At 42.3% G+C, this 21,169-nt stretch overlaps 1 protein-coding gene across 1 annotated transcript; it reads left to right on the top strand.

Annotated features, from left to right (window-relative positions):
* Positions 1-10,757: 10,757 nt before the first annotated feature.
* Positions 10,758-14,440, top strand: LOC139264595 (frizzled-1-like). The gene has a single exon (XM_070881316.1). The coding sequence runs from the start codon at positions 11,060-11,062 to the stop codon at positions 12,758-12,760; it is 1,701 nt and encodes a 566-aa protein (XP_070737417.1). The 5' UTR covers positions 10,758-11,059; the 3' UTR covers positions 12,761-14,440.
* Positions 14,441-21,169: the final 6,729 nt, after the last annotated feature.

Here is a 21,169-nt window from a genome sequence, read left to right as displayed (position 1 = left end):
CTTATATGCATTGTTTTTTAATTTGATACTCTCCTTTATTTCCTTGGTTATCCACGGCTGGTTATCCCTTCTCTTACCGCCCTTCTTTTTCACTGGAATATATTTTTGTTGAGCACTATGAAAGAGCTCCTTAAAAGTCCTCCACTGTTCCTCAATTGTGCCACCATTTAGTCTGTGTTCCCAGTCTACTTTAGCCAACTCTGCCCTCATCCCACTGTAGTCCCCTTTGTTTAAGCATAGGGGTGCAATAACTTTCGAGTAGTGATAATGGAGCACTCCAACTATCCTAATATAGACTGGGATAGTAATAGTGTAAAAGGAACAGATGGGGAAGAACTTCTGAAGTGTATTCAGGAGAACTTTCTTGATCAGTACCTTTCCAGCCAAACGGAAGGAGGCGTTGCTGTATCTGGTTCTCAGAATGAGGTGGGTCAAGTAGAGCAAGTGTCAATAGGGGAACATTTAGGGAACAATGATCATAGTATCATAAGGTTTAGACTAGCTATGGAAAAGGACAAGGAGCAATCTAGAGTAAAAATACTAAATTGGAGGAAAGCCAATTTCAGTGGGTTGAGAATGAATCTGGCCTGGATAAATTGGAATCCAAGATTGACAGGCAAAACAATAATCAAACAATAGGCTGCCTTTGGTTCGGGTACAGTCGAAGTATATTCCCACAAGGGAGAAATGTAGGGCAACCAAAGCCAGAGCTCCCTAGATGACGAAAGAGATAGAGAGTAAAGTGAAGTAGAAAAAGGGGGTGTATGACAGATGTCAAATTGAGAATACCAGTAAGAATCTGGCTGAATGTAGAAAGTTCAGAGGGGGAGTGAAAAAAGAAATGAGGGGCAAAGAGAGAATATGAGAACAGACTGGCAGCTAACACAAAAGGGAATCCAAAAGTCTTATATGGGCATATAAATAGTAAATGGATTGTAAGAGGAAGGTGTGGCCGATTAGGGACCAAAATGGAGAACTATGCATGGAGGCCGAGGGCATGACTGAGATACTAAATGAGTACTTTGCATCTGTCTTTACCAGGAAGAAGTTGCTGCCAAAGTCATAGTGAAAGAGCAGGAAGTTGAGATACTGGATGGGATAAAAATAGATAAGGAGGGGGTACTAGAAAGGCTGGCTGTACTTAATGTAGATAAGTCACCAGGACCAGATGGGATGCATCCTAGGATGTTGAAAGAAGTAAAGCTGGAAATTGCAGAGGTACTGGCCATAATCTTCCAATCCTCCTGGGATACGGGGCTGGTGCCAGACGACTGGAAAATTGCAACTGTTATACCCTTGTTCAAAAAAGGTGCAAGGTTAAACTCAGCAAGTATAGGCCAATCAGTTTAATCTTGGTAGTGGGGAAACTTTTAGAAACGATAATCCGGGACAAAATTTACAGTCACTTGGACAAATATGGCTTAATTAAGGAAAGCCAGCACGGATGTGTTAAAGGCAAATCGTGTTTAACTAACTTGATTGAGTTTTTTGATGAGGTAACAGGGTTGATGAGGGCAATGCGGTTGACATAGTGTTCATGGACTTCCAAAAGGCATTTGATAAAGTGCCACATAATAGGCTTGCCAGCAAAGTTGAAGCCCGTGGAATAAAAGGGACAGTAACAGCGTGGAAATGAAATTGGCTAAGTGAGAGAAAACAGAGTAGTGGTGAATGGTTGTTTGTCAAATTGGAGGAAGGTATACAGTACTGTTCCCCAGGGGTCAGTACTAGGACCACTGCTTTTCTTGATATACATTAATGATTTAGATTTGGGTGTACAGGGCACAATTTCAAAATTTGCAGATGACTCAAAACTTGGAAGTATAGTGCACAGTAAGGAGGATAGTGATAGACTTCAGGAAGACATAGAAAGGCTGATTGATGGACTGGGCAAACAGATTGCAGATGAAATTTAACACAGAAAAGTGCAAAGTGATACATTTTGGTAGGAAGAACGAGGAGAGGCAATAAAAACTAAAGGGTACAATTCTAAAGGGGGTGCATGAACAGAGAGACTTGGGGTTATATGTGCACAAATTGTTGAAGGTGGCAGGGCAGGTTGAGAAGGCGGTTTAAAAAGCATACAGGATCCTGGGCTTCACAAATAGAGGCATGAGTACAAAAGCAAGGAAGTTATGATGAACCTTTATAAAGCATTGGTTCATCCTCAACTGGACTATTGTGTCCAATTCTGGGCACCACACTTTAGGGAGGATGTGAAGGCCTTCGAGAGGGTGCAGAAAAGATTTACAAGAATGGTTTCAGGGAGGAGGGACTTCAGCTACATGGATAGACTGGAGAAGCTGGGGTTTTTCCTCCTTAGACTCGCTGAAGTGCTCTTGCCGAGAGCCTGCATGGGCTCAACGGGGCAAATGGCCTCCTTCTGTGCTGTAAACAGTCTATTATTCCATGATCACTGTTTCCCTATTGCTCTCCCATTGAAACATGCTACACTTGCCCCACTTCTTTCCACTGAACTAAATACAGTACTGCATCCTTCTTCATTGGATTGGAAACACACTGGTCAAGAAAATTCTCTTGTACACATTTCAAATATTCCTCCCCTTTACACTGTAACAATCCCAATCTATATTAGGATAATTTAAATGGCCCATTAGCACTACTCTGTAGTTCTTGCATCTTTCTGTAATTTTCCTTCAAACTTGCTCCTCTAGCTCCTTCCCTAGTCGTGAAAGGTGCTATATAGATGCAAGTATTTCTTTCTAACCAAATAGACTCTTTGACCCTTCAACTCCAGTGCTATAATAGTTTATTTGATTAATACAGCCATCCTTCCCTATCTTTCCTGAATACCTTGTTGCCAGGAATATTAAGTTCCCAATCCTACCCTTCTTTGAGCCAGGACTTTGTTATTGCCACTATATCATGCTGGCAACTTGTGCCTACTGCTCACCAACCTTTTTTCCACACTCCGTGCACTTATGTACATGCACTCCAAAACCAACATAGACTGCTTTGAATTTTCTTCCTTTCTGACCCCTCCTATTTCTGAACTACTCTAGTGCTATTTGTCTTTCCCACTCCTCTGTGCACCTGGTTTCTCCTCTCTGTTTCATCCTGGTGCCCATCTCCCACAGTACTACTTAAGCTTCCCACCAGGACATTGGTCCCAGCAATGTAGTCATACCATATAAACTAACAAGATGTACAACCGTGACCATTTTGCTGAGTGCTACACTCGAGATATTTCAGTTTAGACTCCCCTGCCCCAGGACTGACACATGTACCTTATAGTCCTAAAAATGTAAACATTCAATAAAGTTTGCCATTAAACTTTAAATAGTTTTAGAATGTTGCACCTTTGATAGCAGTTAACCGGGATTGTTAATTTATATACAAATTAATGGTTTGAGGTGAAATGAAATAACTGGCTCTGTTGACATACAGACTTAAAAGTGAAATTTGTTTATGGATGGCAAATAAATGCAAATGCCCTTACACTTTTCCTTGTCTAAGCCATACATCTCCAAAACTTCACAGTGCAGCAATTGTCTTCATTTTTGACATGACAACCAACATCCATTTTAAAAGAGTGAAAGAAGCACATTTATGGGACCACTGTATTATTTCAAAACTATTGCAGGCCTCCTCAAATATCTAAATTTGAATGTAAAATCACCATGACTAACAGTCTATGTGGTACATTGCACGCCCTACTGAGGCACCCTGCAGCAATTTCAACAACTGCACTCAGCAGTTAAGAAGCCATTGACTTGAGGGACTCAAGATTTTCCTGCCTCTGCCTGCACAGATCCTACTAGCATAAGCACTTTGGCCCCTAGTAGAACCACACCACCAGTTTCTGCAATACTTTGATCTATTCCTATTTATTTGTGGAGGTTAAAAAATAAGAGTATTAAATTACTTACCATAGGTATGCTCTTCCTCATTCATCAAAAAGTCCACATTCCACATTATAATCACCTCACCAGCTGCTTCCTCAGTTCTCGTCCTGATTTTCTGTTACTTGAAGCTGTGTTGATCTATGTGTGTGACATGGTTTTCATTATTATGCTGCCTTCTTTCCAGCAAATAACTAAGGATATGGTGCAGAATGAGCCCTTACATACCAAAGTGGGAGGAAAATCACCTGAATAAAATGCAAGTGCTAGAGTTCTTCACCTTTCAATAAATGATGGCACTTACAATTTTGTATGTGGAGATTGAACTTTATTTTATTATTGATGAAGTCACTCAAAAACAAAATGCTGGAAATGAAACAACAGGCTAATCAACATCTGTAAATAGATAATGTTTTGCATTTAGACTCTTCATTGTAGGTGATGAGATTGTACCATTTCACAGGAGGAGAGAAGTGGAAGAGAAATGTAAAGCGCATTCTGAGCTCCCATTCAGAATGCCACCTTCACGCTAGACAGGAAAGAGCTATACTTCAACTTCTGCGTAAAAACAAGGATTATAGATAGACAAGTATGTGCCCTCAGTACATCATATTTTTACACGTCTTATGTTAGGAAAAACATATTAAATCATAAATGCTACATTTGTCCTACTTGGAATCTTTACTGACTTAGCTAGTGTCAGCAGTGGCTCAGTGGGTAGCATACTCAAAAGGTTGTGGGTTCAAATCCCACTCCAGGGACTTGAGCACATAAATCTAGGCTGACACTCCAGTGCAGTGCTGAGGGGGTGCTGCACTGTTGGAGGTGCCGTCTTTCGGATGAGACGTTAAACCGAGGCACCATCTGCCCTCTCAGGTGGAAGTAAAAGATCTCATGGCACTATTTCGAAGAAGAGCAAGGCAGTTATCCCCGGTGTCTTGGCCAATATTTATCCCTCAACCAACATGACAAAAACAGTTTATCTGGTCATTATCACATTACTGTTTGTGAGTTGCTGTGTGCAAATTGGCTGCCACTTTACACATTACAACAGTGACTACACTCCAAAAGTTCTTCATTGGCTGTAAAGTGCTTCGAGACATCCAGTGGTCATGAAAGACGCTATATAAATGTGTCTTTCTTCTTAGTTATCTGATGACTAGGTTTTAGTTTTATTTGTCAAGGTAAAAATATGATGCATTGAAAACTACAAAAATAGTAGCTCTTGGCATTCTGAAGGCTCTGAAGTAAGAGAACTATGATTTACTATCTTGTCTGAAAATTCACATGTTTCTTTGGTAATATATGAAGGCTGGTTCTTTCTTCACAGCAGGACAGGCATGGCCTTTAAGGGTAAAGCCCATGCCAGTGTTGCTCCCCATCAGGTGGACAACACATTAACAGCTTCCATTTCAACAACAGCAGGCCTAGTGTTGAATAGCTAGAGGTTCCTGTATGACTGAGATGCTACCCCACAATGACTTCCAGTCTTCCTCTTCTACCAGAAACTTAATTCATAAACCAGGTGAACTTCAAGATTGTCACCATCTATCAGTTTGGTCAAACATTGTGCCCAGAGAATTGGCTGGTAGCATACTTACACACCACAATCCAGGAATATTAACAAAAAAACGTCAGAATCGGTTTCAGAGCATAAAGTTACCAGTACAAAGTACTTCCATCTACCTCTGTGACACTCAGTTTTTAAACCAGGCATCAATTTGCAGCAGTAGTGGCATTTCCGGTTACAGTATTGCATGTATCTCACCTGGATAACACCAACAACTTGCATTTATATAGCACCTTTAGCATAGTAAAATGTCCCAAGGCACTTCACAGGAGCAAGCCAGGTAAGGAGATATTAGGACAGGCAACCAAAAGCTTGGTCAAAGAGGTAAGTTTAAAGAGCATCTTAAAGGAGAGAGTAAATAGAGAGGCAGAGAAGATTAGGGAGGGAATTCCAGAGCTTAGGTTCCAGGCAGCTGAAGGCACGACTGCCAATGATGGAGTGAAGAAAATTGGAGATGAGCAAAAGGCCAGAATTGGAGGAGCGCAGAGAACTCAGAGGATTGGAGGAAGTTACAGAGAAATGGAGGGGCGAGGCCATGGAGAAATTTGAAAACAAGGTTGAGAATTTTAAAATCAGACCGTTGTCAAACTAGGAGCCAATGTAGGTCAGCGAGTACAGGGGTGATGTGTGAACGGGACTTAATGCAAATTAGGATACAGACAGCAGAGTTTGGATGGGTTTACGGAGAGTGCAATGTAGGAAGCCAGCCATGAGAGCATTTGAATAGTCAAATCCCAGGGTAACAAAGGTATGGCTGAATGTTTCAACAGCAGATCAGCTGAGGCAAGGGCAGAGACAAGTGATGTTGCAGAGGTGGAAGTAGGCAGTCTTGGTGTGGAGAGGATATGTGGTTGGGAAGCTGAGCTCAGGGTCAAATAGGATGCCTTCTAGTTTAGCCTCAGACAGTGACCAGGGAGGGGGATGGAGTCCATGGCGAGGGAAGGTTAGTTTGGGGCAGGGATCAAAGACAATTGTTTCAGTCTTCCCAATGTTTAATTGGAGGAAATTTCTGCTCATCCATTACTGGATGGCGAAGAAGCAACGTGAAAAATCAGAGGCAGTGGAGGTGTGGTGAGGTAGAGCTGGGCATCATCAACAGACATGTGGAACCTGATGTGTTTAGGGATTATGTTGCCGAGGGGCAACATGCAGGTTAATGGCTGCTTAGAGGCTTGTTCTAGAGGCAGTTGGCAAAACTGTTCAGCAGAATCTTAGTAAAAAAAGGCCTGCGCTTCTTGACCAACCTTGAGAAATCTCAACTGGGATCCAAAATTTCCAATCCTCCCTGCAAGTAGATCAGTTCAGTGTCCTCAAAGTATTGGTCATTCTCTCAGAGGAACAGTCAAGTCAACCCAGCAAAGTTTTACCTATGCATACTGATGGTACCGACCATTGCATAGCGCCAATACTTACATACTTTGAAAGTCCTTAGGCTAAACTTAATTAGTCAAAGTTCCCATGATTCAGCCAGTGAAGGTTATTCAGCTTGCCTCATCTGATATTTACAGGACAGCAACATCTTTCAAGGGATTCCTCTACATCATTGGCCACTGCTGACAGTAATATCAGATGCTTCTCAGATAATGAAGATTTCACCTACAAGGAGAATGGGTACAGGGCAAATGAACCCCAGCCATTTTGGCATATTAACCAACTTAAGCTCAGAGTAAATTTAGCCTTCAAGCCCCATATGCTTATCATCAAGAGTTGGTGAGGCATCCACTAGTTACATAGAATTACATAGAATATATAGCACAGAAACAAGCTATTCGGCCCAACCGTTCTTTACCTGCATTTATGCTCCACTTAAGCTTCCTCACATCCTTCCTCTTTGAACTCTATCAGCATAACCCTCGATTCCTTTCTCCATCACATGCTTATCTAGTCTCCCCTTAAATGTATCTATACTATTTGCTTCAACCACTCGCTGTGGTAGCAAGGTCCATATTCTCACCACTCACTGGATAAAGAAGATTTTCTGAGCTCCCTATTTGATTTTTTGGTGACTATCTTATATTGATGGCCTCTAGTTTTGCTCTTCCCCAAAAGTGGAAAAACTCTCTCTGTGTCTACTCTATCAAAGCGTTTCAATATGTTAAAGATCTTTATTAGGTCACCTCTCAGCCTGCTCTTTTCAAGAGAAGAGACCCAGTCTATTCATCCTTTCCTGATATGTATAAACTTGCATTTCTGGTATCATCCTTGTAAAGTTGTGACAGTCACAAAACCCACATTTATATAGAGAGATCAGCAAGTCACGTATCAGCATCAATACAGATGAGATAAAAGCAGAAAATGCTGTAAATATTCGGCAGGTCAGGCAGCATCAGTGAAGAGAGAAAAGAAGTTAACGTTTCAGACCGATGACCATTCGCCCAGTTCTGATGAAAGGTCATTGACCTGAAATAGTGGGCTGTAAATTGGGGCCTCTCCGGGTGTGTAAGATGTGCACACGCGCCTGAAGAGGCCCCGCAAGTTCCAAATTTGGGCGCGCGAAGCACATGCGCCTAAACCTGGTACTTACGAACTGTCAAAATTAACTTTGACAGATCGCATGCATCCCCCGGAGAAAGGTCTTCGCGGGTGGAGATTTGGGCTATTTCCCCAACTCTTGCCCAGCGAATGTCCTTAAAACTCTTACACGTGGTAAAAGCAGACGTAAGGCCTGCTTTTACGAGCGTTGAGTTTTAAAAGATAGAAAAATTAAATTTGATCACCAATTTTTATATTATAAGCCCTGTCCATTAAGGTAAGTTTATTTTTAACCCTATTAAAACATATTTTAAAAAATTCAAAAAAATATATTTTTTTCTAAAACATTTAATTTCAATTAATTTTAAATATGTGATTATGTTTTTTGTTATTTATGTATTGTATTTCTGTGTTTTGGGGGTATTTTCATTGATGGTAAAGGGAGGCCCACACAAACAGAACTCACCATTACTATCAATGAGAATACTCTATTTTCATTGGTGGTCCAGGCCCCACTTATGCTCCTGGGATGTATGGGCCTCTGCGCTGGGTTGCACATCAAGGCCTCGGAGCGTAAGTGTTTGTTCCTCCGGGACCACTAGGCACTTTCGTTAAAAAAAAATTCAGTCGGATGCATCCGACCTCAAATTCTGGCCCATTAACTTTGTTTCTTTCTCCACAGATGCTGCCTGACCTGCTGAGTACTTGCAGCATTTTCTGTTTTTATTTCAAATTTCTAGCACTCGCAGTATTTTGTGTTTCCAATACAGATGAGGCTTTTTTTGCAGGCTGTGCATCGTTTTGCATACCGAATAGATATTTCCAGGAATCAGTGGAAAGACAGTCACTCTCACTTTTAAGAGAGTTTGAAGAATGAAGACCACCCTACTAATCTTGTTTCAATAAAAGGACATAAGCATATACCTGTTGCTGGTATTCATTAGTAAATTAATATGATGACTGTATTACAATGTATCCCAGATTGTACTGAAATGTACCTCGAAATGTAAAGCAAGCAAATGAATTGAACGGAACTGCCGTCAGCATCCAAATGTATTGCATGGAATTGGTGACCGCATCCAAATGTACTGAACTATCTTCCAATGTATTGTGCAAATTTTTTATATGAATAAAGTATATTTTGAAAAAAAAATGGCAGGCAAATACATCCAGATGTTGAATAATTGATGTGTTAATTGCCATCGCTCAATGTGGTTTGCTTCTACTGTGATTTTAACTTAGCAGCCTTTTATCTACTAATGCACAATGATGCCCGAACGATTGTCAGCGTGTTCTGGCCTCGTCACCGCAGCGTCAAATTAACGTCACTTCTAATCAAAGTCTCGCTTGTGAAGTGCTATCAAAACAAGAGTTGATAACAGGCCCAATTGATTTAGACAAGAGGCAAATAACCCATTATTTCAATAGTACTATATCACAACGAATAAAAGCTCTACAACACGTTACTAAAAACACCCTACAAAATCTACAATCAAACCAATGACTGATTGTTGACAACTGAGATTAAAATGTTAGGGGCATCAGAAATGAACATGACGGTCGACAACTTGCTGCGACTTGCAACATTTTAAAAGAATCAGTTTGCCTTAAAATGAATTGGGGAACTTTTTTGTGTGCATAATGTGTTGCATCATCTTGGAAACGTAGTAATGACTGAAGCGTTAAAACACAAAGCGACGGCTTGTACCCCCCTCGGGCTCTCTGTTCGGCTTATGACAAAAAGGTCAGTGTACTCATTTTCAAAATTCATACTGAATTTTAAAGCGTTTATTGCTGCTACTTCATGCAATATGCCTTACTTCAATTCACACATTAACTAAGCAATAAAAAACAATGTCGTGACTTGGGCTCATAAACAAAACTTAGATTGCAAAATCACTCATGTTTGGCTGTAGTTGAAGCTGTAATACCAGTAATCTCCGTGACTGCACGTAAAACCTGAAGATGCAAAAGTTACGCTAAATTCCTTTTTTACTCTCACTGGGCGTATAAAAGAAAAACAACTTCCAAGAGTGACATTCTGTTGTAAGTGCTGGGGGAGGTCCCTGCTCCCTCGTTTCGTACTCTTTCAAATACCCTCCTGAAAGTTGCCACCCCAGTCCCCACTTCCCCCCTCAGTCCCAAGAGTGAGAATCTCGCAGCCGCGACTCCTTTAACTCCAGAGCTCTGACACGTCCAGTTCCTGAGCCGCGTCCTCCTTCCTCCACTCCTGAAATCGTCCTACTGGAAGCTCAGAGCCGTATCTCCCTAATCTCCCCATCTCCCTGAAGCTTTCAGCCTCCTAGCCCGCACATTCTAGAAAACTCCAAAGAGCAGCTCCCTCTAGGTTTGATACCTATGCATATGCTTCATTCATATTCCCTTCTGCAAACTCGCGACTCTCTCGGGCTGCACTCGCTGCGGTCAGTGTCCCGGGCTCCAGCGTTCCGCCCGCAGCCTGTGACCCCGCGGTTCAGCACCCCGCCGTTAGCCTCGGGTCCCTGTGATGCAGCGGTCTGACCTGGGAAGCCCAGGGTCCTGCCCTTTTGCCTGCAGCGTTTTGCTCCCCAGTCGGGGGCTTTGACTTCCGTGGCCGGAGTGAGTCTCTACCTCTGATTTGCCCCACTGCCACAGGCGGGTATAAAAGGTGCAATCCCCGGGCTCCGAGCGTGCAGACTCTCCCCAGGCCCCGGCCAACAAGTGCTGCCAATTATTCAAATTTCCGCACAGCCGCCAACCAATCGCAGCGCTGGCTTCGGCTCGGGCTGGGCCGGAATCGTGCCGCGATTGGCTGGAGTTTGTAGAAAGGAGCCCCCCCCGCCCCACCGAGCCGGTTTCAAGGCGCCTCTTGCCGGCGCGCGCCCCGCATTGCGCAGCCAGACAGCAAGGGGTTCCTGGAAACCGGCGGCAGGGAACTGATGGAGTGACACAAATGGACAGTGGAGTCGGAGCTGGGTTGTTGCTCGAGTTTGGGGCTGTTTTTCTTGATGGCATCTGAATTGCTTCCAAAATAAACTTGTATCCCCAAACGTAAGTGTTCAAAATTTGATATATATGTAAAAGAAAAACTTCTGCTGCATTTAATGCCGTAGAACAAATCCGTGTACCGAAGTGAAAGAAGTAGTTTGAAGAGAAGGAAAGAGCGAGGGAAAGTATGGCTGTGTGTAACTGTTTCCATCTGGATCTGTGCAAACTTGCGAGCGCTCGCTGGCTGCTTGTGCTCCATCTCTTCCTGCAAGGTTTGGGACCCGTCCGGCCACAGGGGCAGTACAACGGCGAGAGGGGCATCTCGATCCCGGACCACGGCTTCTGCCAGCCCATCTCGATCCCTCTGTGCACGGATATTGCTTACAACCAGACCATCATGCCGAACTTGTTGGGACACACGAATCAGGAAGACGCCGGCCTGGAAGTTCATCAGTTTTACCCGCTGGTGAAAGTGCAGTGTTCACCCGAGTTGAAGTTTTTCCTCTGCTCCATGTACGCCCCGGTGTGCACCGTGCTGGAGCAGGCCATCCCCCCGTGCCGGTCGCTGTGCGAGCGGGCCAGGCAGGGGTGCGAAGCGCTCATGAACAAATTCGGCTTCCAGTGGCCCGAGACCCTCCGGTGCGAAAACTTTCCGGTGCACGGATCTATCGACCTGTGCGTTGGACAGAACAACACGGATAAGGGCAGCCCGACTTTAGATCCCACCCAGTCGTTGCCCGATGCCGGCACCGTTTACCCTAAAGTGTACCCCAGCCGGGACCAGTTCACTTGCCCCCGGGTTTTGAAAGTGCCCACTTACCTCAACTACCACTTTCTGGGGGAGAAGGACTGCGGGGCTCCCTGCGAGCCCACCCGCACCAACGGCCTGATGTATTTCAGCCAAGAAGAGCTGAAGTTTGCCCGGATTTGGATCGGGATCTGGTCGGTGCTGTGCTGCGCCTCCACCTTGTTCACGGTGCTCACCTATCTGGTGGACATGCAGAGGTTCAGCTACCCCGAGCGCCCCATCATTTTCCTGTCGGGCTGCTACACCATGGTGGCCATTGCCTACATCGCCGGCTTCCTGCTGGAAGAGAAGGTGGTCTGCAACGAGAAGTTCGCGGAAGACGGCTACAAGACCGTCGCCCAGGGAACCAAGAAAGAAGGCTGCACCATCCTGTTCATGATGCTCTACTTCTTTAGCATGGCCAGCTCGATCTGGTGGGTGATCCTGTCGCTGACTTGGTTCCTGGCGGCCGGCATGAAATGGGGCCACGAGGCCATCGAGGCCAACTCTCAGTACTTCCACCTGGCCGCCTGGGCCGTGCCGGCCATCAAGACCATCACCATCCTGGCCGTGGGCCAGGTGGACGGAGACGTCCTGAGCGGGGTCTGCTTCGTGGGGCTCAACAACGTGGACGCGCTGCGGGGCTTTGTGCTGGCGCCGCTCTTCGTTTACCTCTTCATCGGCACCTCCTTCCTACTGGCCGGCTTCGTGTCCCTCTTCCGCATCCGCACCATCATGAAGCACGACGGCACCAAGACCGAGAAGTTGGAGAAGCTGATGGTCCGCATCGGCATCTTCAGCGTCCTCTACACCGTGCCCGCCACCATCGTCATCGCCTGTTACTTTTACGAGCAAGCCTTCAGGGACCAGTGGGAGAAAAGTTGGATCAGCCAAGCTTGCAAAAGTTACGCCATTCCCTGCCCCCATAGCCAGTACCCGCACATGACGCCAGATTTCACCGTCTACATGATCAAATACCTCATGACACTTATAGTGGGCATCACCTCCGGCTTTTGGATCTGGTCCGGTAAGACTTTACATTCATGGCGCAAGTTCTACACGAGACTCACAAACAGTAAGCACGGCGAGACGACAGTGTGAGAGACGCTTTTTAGTCAACAGTTCCCCCGCCAGGAAAGGCAGGGGGTGGGGGAGAGAAAAACACACATACACACACAAAGTGAAGCCCGAGATTTGAGATGTGACAAACTATATTTCAAATACTGTATGTTTGTAAATAGCATCTGTAAGATTTTTTTGTAATTATATATTTGTATTTAAAATATCACCTCCAGAGGTGTATCTTGTTTCCCCAATTTGTGGAGTTTTATTTGATGGGGAAGGCACTGGTTGTTTCAGTGCTCGGCAAACAAGAATTGTCGTAACTCAACTTGTAGTCGAAGACGGAGAACGAACTGCAAATGAGTCAGACTTGAAAGTTGATCCTGGTGCCTGCCAACTCGCATGTCTGAATGTTGAACCTTTCGAGACATAAATTGGACCTGGAGGCAATGGGACAATTAGTCTTAGCCCGGAATGAAAGGCTTCCCTTGGGTCCTAACGCCAACCATGTTAACATAATTATACTTTACACAGCTTAGAATATTTTAGAGCATGGGTAAATAAAATAGACGAAATCATGGTCTCACGCATTGCTTTTACCTCTGAACACCCAAATTACAATCTAGCATGATCCGCATCTGATGGGTGCCCTGCTTCCCGGATAATAAAATTAATTAATTCTGGTTGCTTTAGTCTTGCATATTAATCTACCCTAAGTGGACTTATACAAAAATACGGGATCAAAAAAAAATCTGAAAACTGAAATTATGCAGGGCGTAGTTTTGCCGATTATTTTGATTCATTCCCCATAATTGTCGTCAATAGACATTTTATTGGCTGGTGCATTAGAAATAAACTCTCCATTCTTATGTTAATTTAGTCGTATTGAAAGATCATCCTGAATGCATCTTTGTTATAGATTGTTTTGACTTGGCTTTGCTTTTACATTTTTGTTGGAGATACAACAAATACTGCTATTCAGTAGCACCAAATCAAGAAATTGTTTAAAAGTCTGAAAACCAGGTGGGAATGTTTATACTTACCAGACACTGAACAGCTGAATAAGCAAAATTAACACTCTTGGTAGCCTTTTTGTTTTTTTAGAGAGCAGGGGGAATATTGAACTTCAGATGCATGTGAACTGAATAGAGGTTGAGCTGAGGGTAATGTTAGGACCCAGAGGTAGTCCTTGGTGTGGGGTAGAGCAGAATAAGGTTCAATCAATGTTTTATTAGTGCTTAAAAAAATTCCCACTCTGTTCCAAGCGAGTGGTCCAGAAAACAAATTATTTGTAGAAATACTGTGTAGCACGATTCCCTGCACGTTTAATCCATTGATTGAAATGTGGGCCATTCCAGTCAGAAAATGGCAAATGCCCTTTTTTTCCATTGTACTATATTACAAGCATTTTAGTACAAGCAGTACAAGCATTTTAAAGGCACCATAACTGCACATACAGGCATTTTTATTGTACTGTATTTTAAAATAATTTGCATGATTGTTATCAAATAATTAATAGGAGTCTGTAGCCATAACACCGTACAAGCCTGTACTCATGGTTCAAATTCATTATTGGCTTCAAGTCCCTGATGAGCAAAAAATGTCTGAACTTGGTATTCATTTATTCTTGTTCACCATTACAGAATCCTTTATATTTATAGAGCAATAGAAAAGTTTATATATTCCATATTTTTAATTTCTTTGAAATAAAACTTCCAACTTTTTGTACAAAATTAAATCGAGTCTGCCTTAACAGAAGTTTATGTGTGCTTAAAACAAAATTAGGAACACACTATCATAACGTATTGTACAACTTGACATTAAATTCAGCCTTCCAGGGGAAATGCTTTTTGGTTTGCTATTTGGTTAGCTATGTTTTGCTAAGCTTACCTGCTCTTTGAGGACAAATGAACAATACATCTGTTTCGTTATTGTATTGCAATTTTTCATAAAATATTTTAATAGTTTTAAACCGTACTCTAATGTCACACATTAAATAAGATTTCCCAAATCTATAAGTAAACAGCAAAAGCAAAAATTTGCCCATTCATCTGTATGACTTCAGATAAGCCATTTAAACATGTGTCCATCCAAACAATTAAAACACAACAATTTTTAAAAGCCCACACATACTGATATTCCTGAATCTGTGTAAGGCTTGCAAAAATTAATCTGTTAACCCTTTTGAGTATTTACGGATACATTTCAAAATATGTACATACAAATCACAATGTTTCCATCAGCGTTAGAAGATCAATGTAGAATTTCAAGAACAGCAGGTATTTTATAAAAAAGTAAAAGATTACACTGAATTTTAGTGTAAGCAATTGAATGTAGTAGGATCTCAAATATCCTATGCATTGGAAGCCTTGTGTGTGCTTTATGAGCTAATTTGGAAATTGCTATGAATTGTTCTGCATGTTTCTCTAATTCCGCTTTACAATATATTTAGTATTCGCATTTTTGGGGTAAATATTTTACAATCAAGCGTATCCTTTGAAGCTATAAAGACCTGTAGTACTCCACATCCTAATTCTGATTTGACAGTATCCACAGATAAATTAAAATGTCACTTATCTACATGATTCTAACCAGGTTTACAGGTTATAGATTTTTTTTAAATGTATCAGCATTTTTAATTTTAATAGTGGGAATGAAATGTTGAAAATCAAAATGTTATATGGTTTAATTATCTCAAAGTCTCTTGTTTTACCATAAAACCTACTGGAACAGCCTCAGGATCTCTAGAATCTATGATATAAGCACATTATTAACACCAAACTGCAATTCATAACTGTCCATGTATTTAATTTCATTGCAATAATCATAGTTTTATGAAGATAAATGTATGCATTTGTCAAGGTCACACACCAGCTGCTTTGTGATGCTTTTCTAAAAGTAGTAGACCATTATTAACTGCCTTAATCTGTGGATATATTTATGCATATCCCATGCAGAGCGGGCTCTATAATCCTTGTTTATTTCCTAAGGGAGTGGCAGATCATTCCATACACGTGACTGGATTTTGGGAACCAAATTTCTGGTTTACCGTTCAGTTCTTAGATCCTATTTTTGGAAGTTGGTCATTAAATAGTATTTCCACAAGCTTCATTATCCTTCATCTTTAAATAGTCAGGCACACTAGAGGTGCCTTTCTGCATTTAAATTATGTAGTTTTAAGCATGTTCAGTGCTAATTACTTAACTTCTAATTATTCTATATAATAACAGTGAGTGCATGTTTTTAAGAGAGGTGCACACTTGGTGAATAATTTAAGAGTGAAATTCATATAAATTGTATTAAAAAATTGGGGTTCCATTAAAGAACCAGATTCTCAAAAGCCATGTTTAAGACAGTTTATTGATTGATTAACTGTATAGTTTAAATAGAAATAATCAAAAATACATAATTGATTCTTACCAGCATTTTAAAAGGAGTCTGAAATTAATATTTTAGTCCAACCTATTTATCACTTAAATCAGTATATATATATATTTTTTTAAGTTTCAAAATGGAGGAACTGTGATATAGTGTTTACCTTATTTATAAATGTTTGGGCAATAAAAAATGATTTTAATTAACTCAAAATATTAGCATTAAACATTTTAAAAATCACATCAATGGCTGCTTTTATTTAATCACATCAATTACAAATTATTAACCTATATTTACATTTTCACTTAATCTAGGCAGATATTGTTAGGAAAACATCACTAAATAACTGATGCCAAAATACTTTTTTTCAATACTTATTAAATCTAATTTTCTGGGCTGATGGGATTTTCCATTATGCAATGCTACAAAATAAGCTTCTGGAATGCAAATTTCTTCTTTCCAAGCCATCATATTAAGACATCAATTTTGTTTTAAATAGCCTTAATTGAACAACAATTCTAGAGCTTTGGTTCCGCAAACGAGATAACTCCAGTAAATTAAGTAATACCGAATCTATATTTTATAATCTTTATTATCAGCCCTTAAAACAAAGAAGTATTAGAAGCTGCTTTAGCTCCTAGGTCAAGAATGTTTGCGTACTGCGTTCCTGACAGGGGAGCCACGCTTCATCGCTGCCTTGGAATTCCTCAAGTCTGCCTTCAAAGCAAAGGTAATTGTAATGGAGCACAAACATGGTGCAAGAGATTTACAGTTTTTTTCGTGTTCAACTTGTATGGTGACTTTTATTGCAACATTTTACTTTTAAGTCTGTCAGTTAAAACCACATGTTTCGTAGAACATTTAAAAAAATGAAAACAAATGCACAAGGTTCTTTGTGTTGCTGCAAAGTAAGGTCGTTAGTCCTGAAAGCCATGTATCAATCAAGGACTGCAATTATAATCGGTTACAATTTGTGGATGGAGAAGGATTCTAGACCCATGTCAAATGAACACATCACTACAACAAACTCTCTGTATGACTGAAGAAGAGGATCAGCACTATAATATTTTACATACAGAGTAACAATAGTTTTTTGGCTTCTCCGTTTTCGGGCCGAAAACGGAGGCGGGACGGGAAATTTACCACCCGATTAACGTTTGCGCTGTGTGGAGCAACTTTTGCCAGGGGCGCAGTGCAAAGGGAGGCGTACGACTTTCATGGCGCAAAAACGTGAACCTCGTCAACTTTAGTGTGGGGCCGGGAGCGCTCCAAGAGAGGCCTTGGGGGGAGGGGGGGGTGGGAAAAACAAAAATTCACAAAAACATTGCCAACACCCTTACCCCACAAATAGCTACAAAAATATAAAAGAATAAACCTTTTTTGCAGTTTATCCAACTCACCACTGCCGGCAGGGCTGGACCACTGTCCAGAGGGGGCATACGGGTCGGATGTTTCTGCCGATGTCGCAATGGGAGCCGTTGCACACCCGGTGCGGAAGCACTGCCGCAAAACCCGATCAGAGGATCGTGCCCAGACGGAGAAGTGCTCACACCCCATTTTTCGCCGTGGAGGGTCAAAACCCGGCCAAAACCTGTTCACAAATGATCCGAAAATCCAGCCCATAATGTGGAGGAGAACTGGATTATCACATTGGAGATTTAAGATGTCACAATAAATGGCAAGAGCAAAACTCATAGTGGGATGATTTCATGAGTAAGCAATTCCAGCAGGAAACCTCACTTGTTGGCCACGCATACTCCCCACATAAATTCCCGTTATGTGTGGTCAGGCTCTCCAGTGATAATATGTGTTCATAAATTTGGCTGAAATATCTCCTTGAAGTATTGCTGCCTCATATATGCAGCTGGGGGAGGAGGAGGATTATTCTGTTTAATCACTCCAGCTTTAGTGACTTAATGAACTGCAACACCGCATCAGTGATGAATATATCAATCTCTTCAGCTTCAACTTTGTAATTTATCACAACAAAATCGCTCATTTGTTACTGACTTATAATGCACTTCAAAACAACTCTTCCACATTTAACAAAATTGGACTCGGGAATAACAAAGCACAATCAAAATTTATGCGATCATCAAAACGTGATGGTTGTGAACCAGGAAATACCCACTAGTCAAATTGTAATCACAAAAATTCAAACAATCCACTACTTTTTATATATGGTTACTACATCATACCTCATGCTCAAGTATTGGTACAAATCATATGATAGGAGCAGGGGCATGTGACTGCAAGAATTAGTGGTAAAAAGGCACCATTTTAAGCCAATTGGAAAAATATTCATATGCAAAATACTGTGGATGCTGGAATCTGGAATAAAAACAGAAAATGCTGGAAATCTCTGCGGGTCAGGCAGCATCTGTTGAGAGAAAAACAAAGTTAACGTTTCGGGTCGATGACTCTTCATCAGAACTGGAGACTGTTGGGAAAGAACAGATTCTTAACAAGCACTGAAAGGGGGGGAGAAAGAACAAAAGGGAAGGTCTGATAGGGTGGTAGGCAGGAGAGATTAGAGAGACAAAAGGGATGATGGGCCGAATTGAAATGGAAATGCCAGGAGTTAGAAAAATATTAGTCAAGGTAGGGTGTGAATAGCGGAATAATGACGAGCTGCCATTAGAGATGTGGAGAAAAAAAGAAACAGGCTTCGTGGGGGTGGGGGGGCCAAAACTGCCAGTGGTTACGCTCTGAAATTTTTGAACTCAATGTTGAGCCCAGAAGGCTGTAAAGTGCCTAAACGAAAGATGCGTTGGTGTTCCTTGAGCTTGCGTTGAGCTTTGTTGGAACAGTATAGGAGACAGAGGACGGAGAGGTCAGTGTGGGAGAATTAAAGTGACAGACGATCGGAAGCTCAGGGATACACTTGCGGACTGAGCGGAGGTGCTCCGCAAAGCGGTCACCCAATCTAAACTTGGTCTACCCAATATAAAGGGGACCACATCGTGAGCAGCGAATACAGTATATTAAATTGAAAGAAGTGCAAGTAAATCGCTGTTCATGCTCTTGAATAAATGTCAATTCTTTCCATGTAAAATTGACTAATTTTATGGGGATAAGCAATAAATATGGCTTACATTGTCAGTGGAGCCTAGATCTCATGAACAAATACAAAAATTACTTTTTAGTTGGATCATAGCTGTAGAATCAAATTGTTCCTACAAGACCAGTAGATATCCTATGGTGTTGCTCATGGATAGTTTGGGGTCTGCAGTACAGTTTCTGAAATTTATACATGAGAATGACGCAATGCAACAAGTTTACTAAATCAATATAGAAAAGAAGAATCTTAGATTTATATAGTGCCTTTCAAGACCTCAGGACATCCCAAAGTACTTTAGCCTAGAAATTCGAGATTGCTAAAAACCTGCCAGTTCCACCACGGGCCAGAGTTAACGACCGCCGAAATTAATGTCACTGGCAGGAATGGGATATTGGTGCTGGTTGCTGATTAACATTAGCCCAGCGCTAAACTCCCGTGCAAGGCTATTTTCGTGGCATTAGTCCCGGCAGGAGGCCCAATGTAGCGTAGCCGTAGCGTCATTGCAGCAAGAACATCCTTCTCTAAAAGCAAGGTTGTCATTTACGGTCCCTTAAAGTGGAGCTGTCTTCTAAAATTAACAAGAATTCCCAAATAGGAGTATTCAACTCTTAATTGCCTTCTGCATCTAAAAAAAAAGGGGGAAAGTGCTTCAGCACTAACACAAATGGCTCAGCAAGCCAGGGAAGAGGTACCCAGGGTCTCGCACACGGCATTGTAGCTTTATGCAGGGGGTCAACACTGCAAGAGAGGTCTTCTACCCACAAGGGCCAGGAGGCCCTCCAGAAAAAAGGTTACATAGGATATATGGCACAGAAACAGGCGATTCGGTCCAACCAGTCCATGCCGGCGTTTTAACTCCACTCGAGCCTCCTCCCATCTTTCCTCATCTGAATCTGTCAGCTTAACTCTACTCCCTTCTCCCTCATATGCTTGTCTAGCCTCCCCTTAAATGCATCTATACTATTCACTTTAACCACTCCCTGTGGTAGCAAGGTCCACATTCTCACTACTCTGTGTAAAGAATTTTCTTCTGAATTCCCTATTGGATTTATTGGTGACTATCTTATATTGATGGCCTCTAGTTATGCTCTTCCCCACAAGTGGAACCATTCTCTCTGTATCCACTATTAATTTTAAAGACCTCTATTAGGTCACCCCTCAGCCATCTTTTTTCAAGAGAAAAGAGACGCAGTCTGTTCATCCTTTCCTGTTCACCAGACCACTGCGGCCATCACTGTCAACAGTGTCGCCCCTACGACCTGGCTCCAGTGCCCAAAGAAGCTTCATGACCTCAGCCCAGTGGTCAAGGTCAGTGAATGCATCTTCAAAAACCATCTCCTACCAACTGCACCACTAGCCTCACAAACTTCTAAGTGCATGACCCTCCCCGGCCCCCCCCACCACACCCGCCCCATCAACACTAATCATTCACCTTGCAACAATCTGTACCAAATACAAGGCACATCCAAGAAATGCAGGCTGCCCAGCCAGTGGTTGGACAAGATGAGAATGCAGAAGAAGAAAAAACACCATTCCTCGATTTCACACTCCCAGCCACCAGCTCATCAAAGTCGACCTGCAAGGCCATTTGCAGTGTCCCCCACTGAAAACCAGCAGCCTTCCACCAGCCATGATGCAGCCACTAGGGTAACACTGCGTGACATCAGTAAGATAGGCAAAGGCATAAACAAGACAGTCACTAAGGGAATGCATAAGGGTGATGAGTTGATTTTCAAAATTCTTTTGACTGCTGGACGGACCATCACCTAATCCGATCCATCATCAATATTAACATAGCCCCAAAGCAGAGAGGACAGCAGAAGTAGTGCCACAAAAAAGTTAATACCGGGGCACTTAAAGACCCAGCTAAGAGAACCCTATATAGCCAGCGTCTCACAGCCATTCTGGCGTGCCTTGATGACCCTGAGATGCTCAATGCCCACAGCGCTTGGTTGCCCTCCAGGTCTCCATAACCAGTGCCTGTGAAGAGACACTTGGCTACTCAAACAGAA

The sequence above is a fragment of the Pristiophorus japonicus genome, chromosome 5, assembly GCF_044704955.1.
Source record: "Pristiophorus japonicus isolate sPriJap1 chromosome 5, sPriJap1.hap1, whole genome shotgun sequence".
Lineage (NCBI taxonomy): Eukaryota > Metazoa > Chordata > Chondrichthyes > Pristiophoridae > Pristiophorus > Pristiophorus japonicus.
The sequence above is the reverse complement of the archived record's forward strand: the minus strand, read 5'-3'. Positions and strand labels throughout refer to the sequence as shown.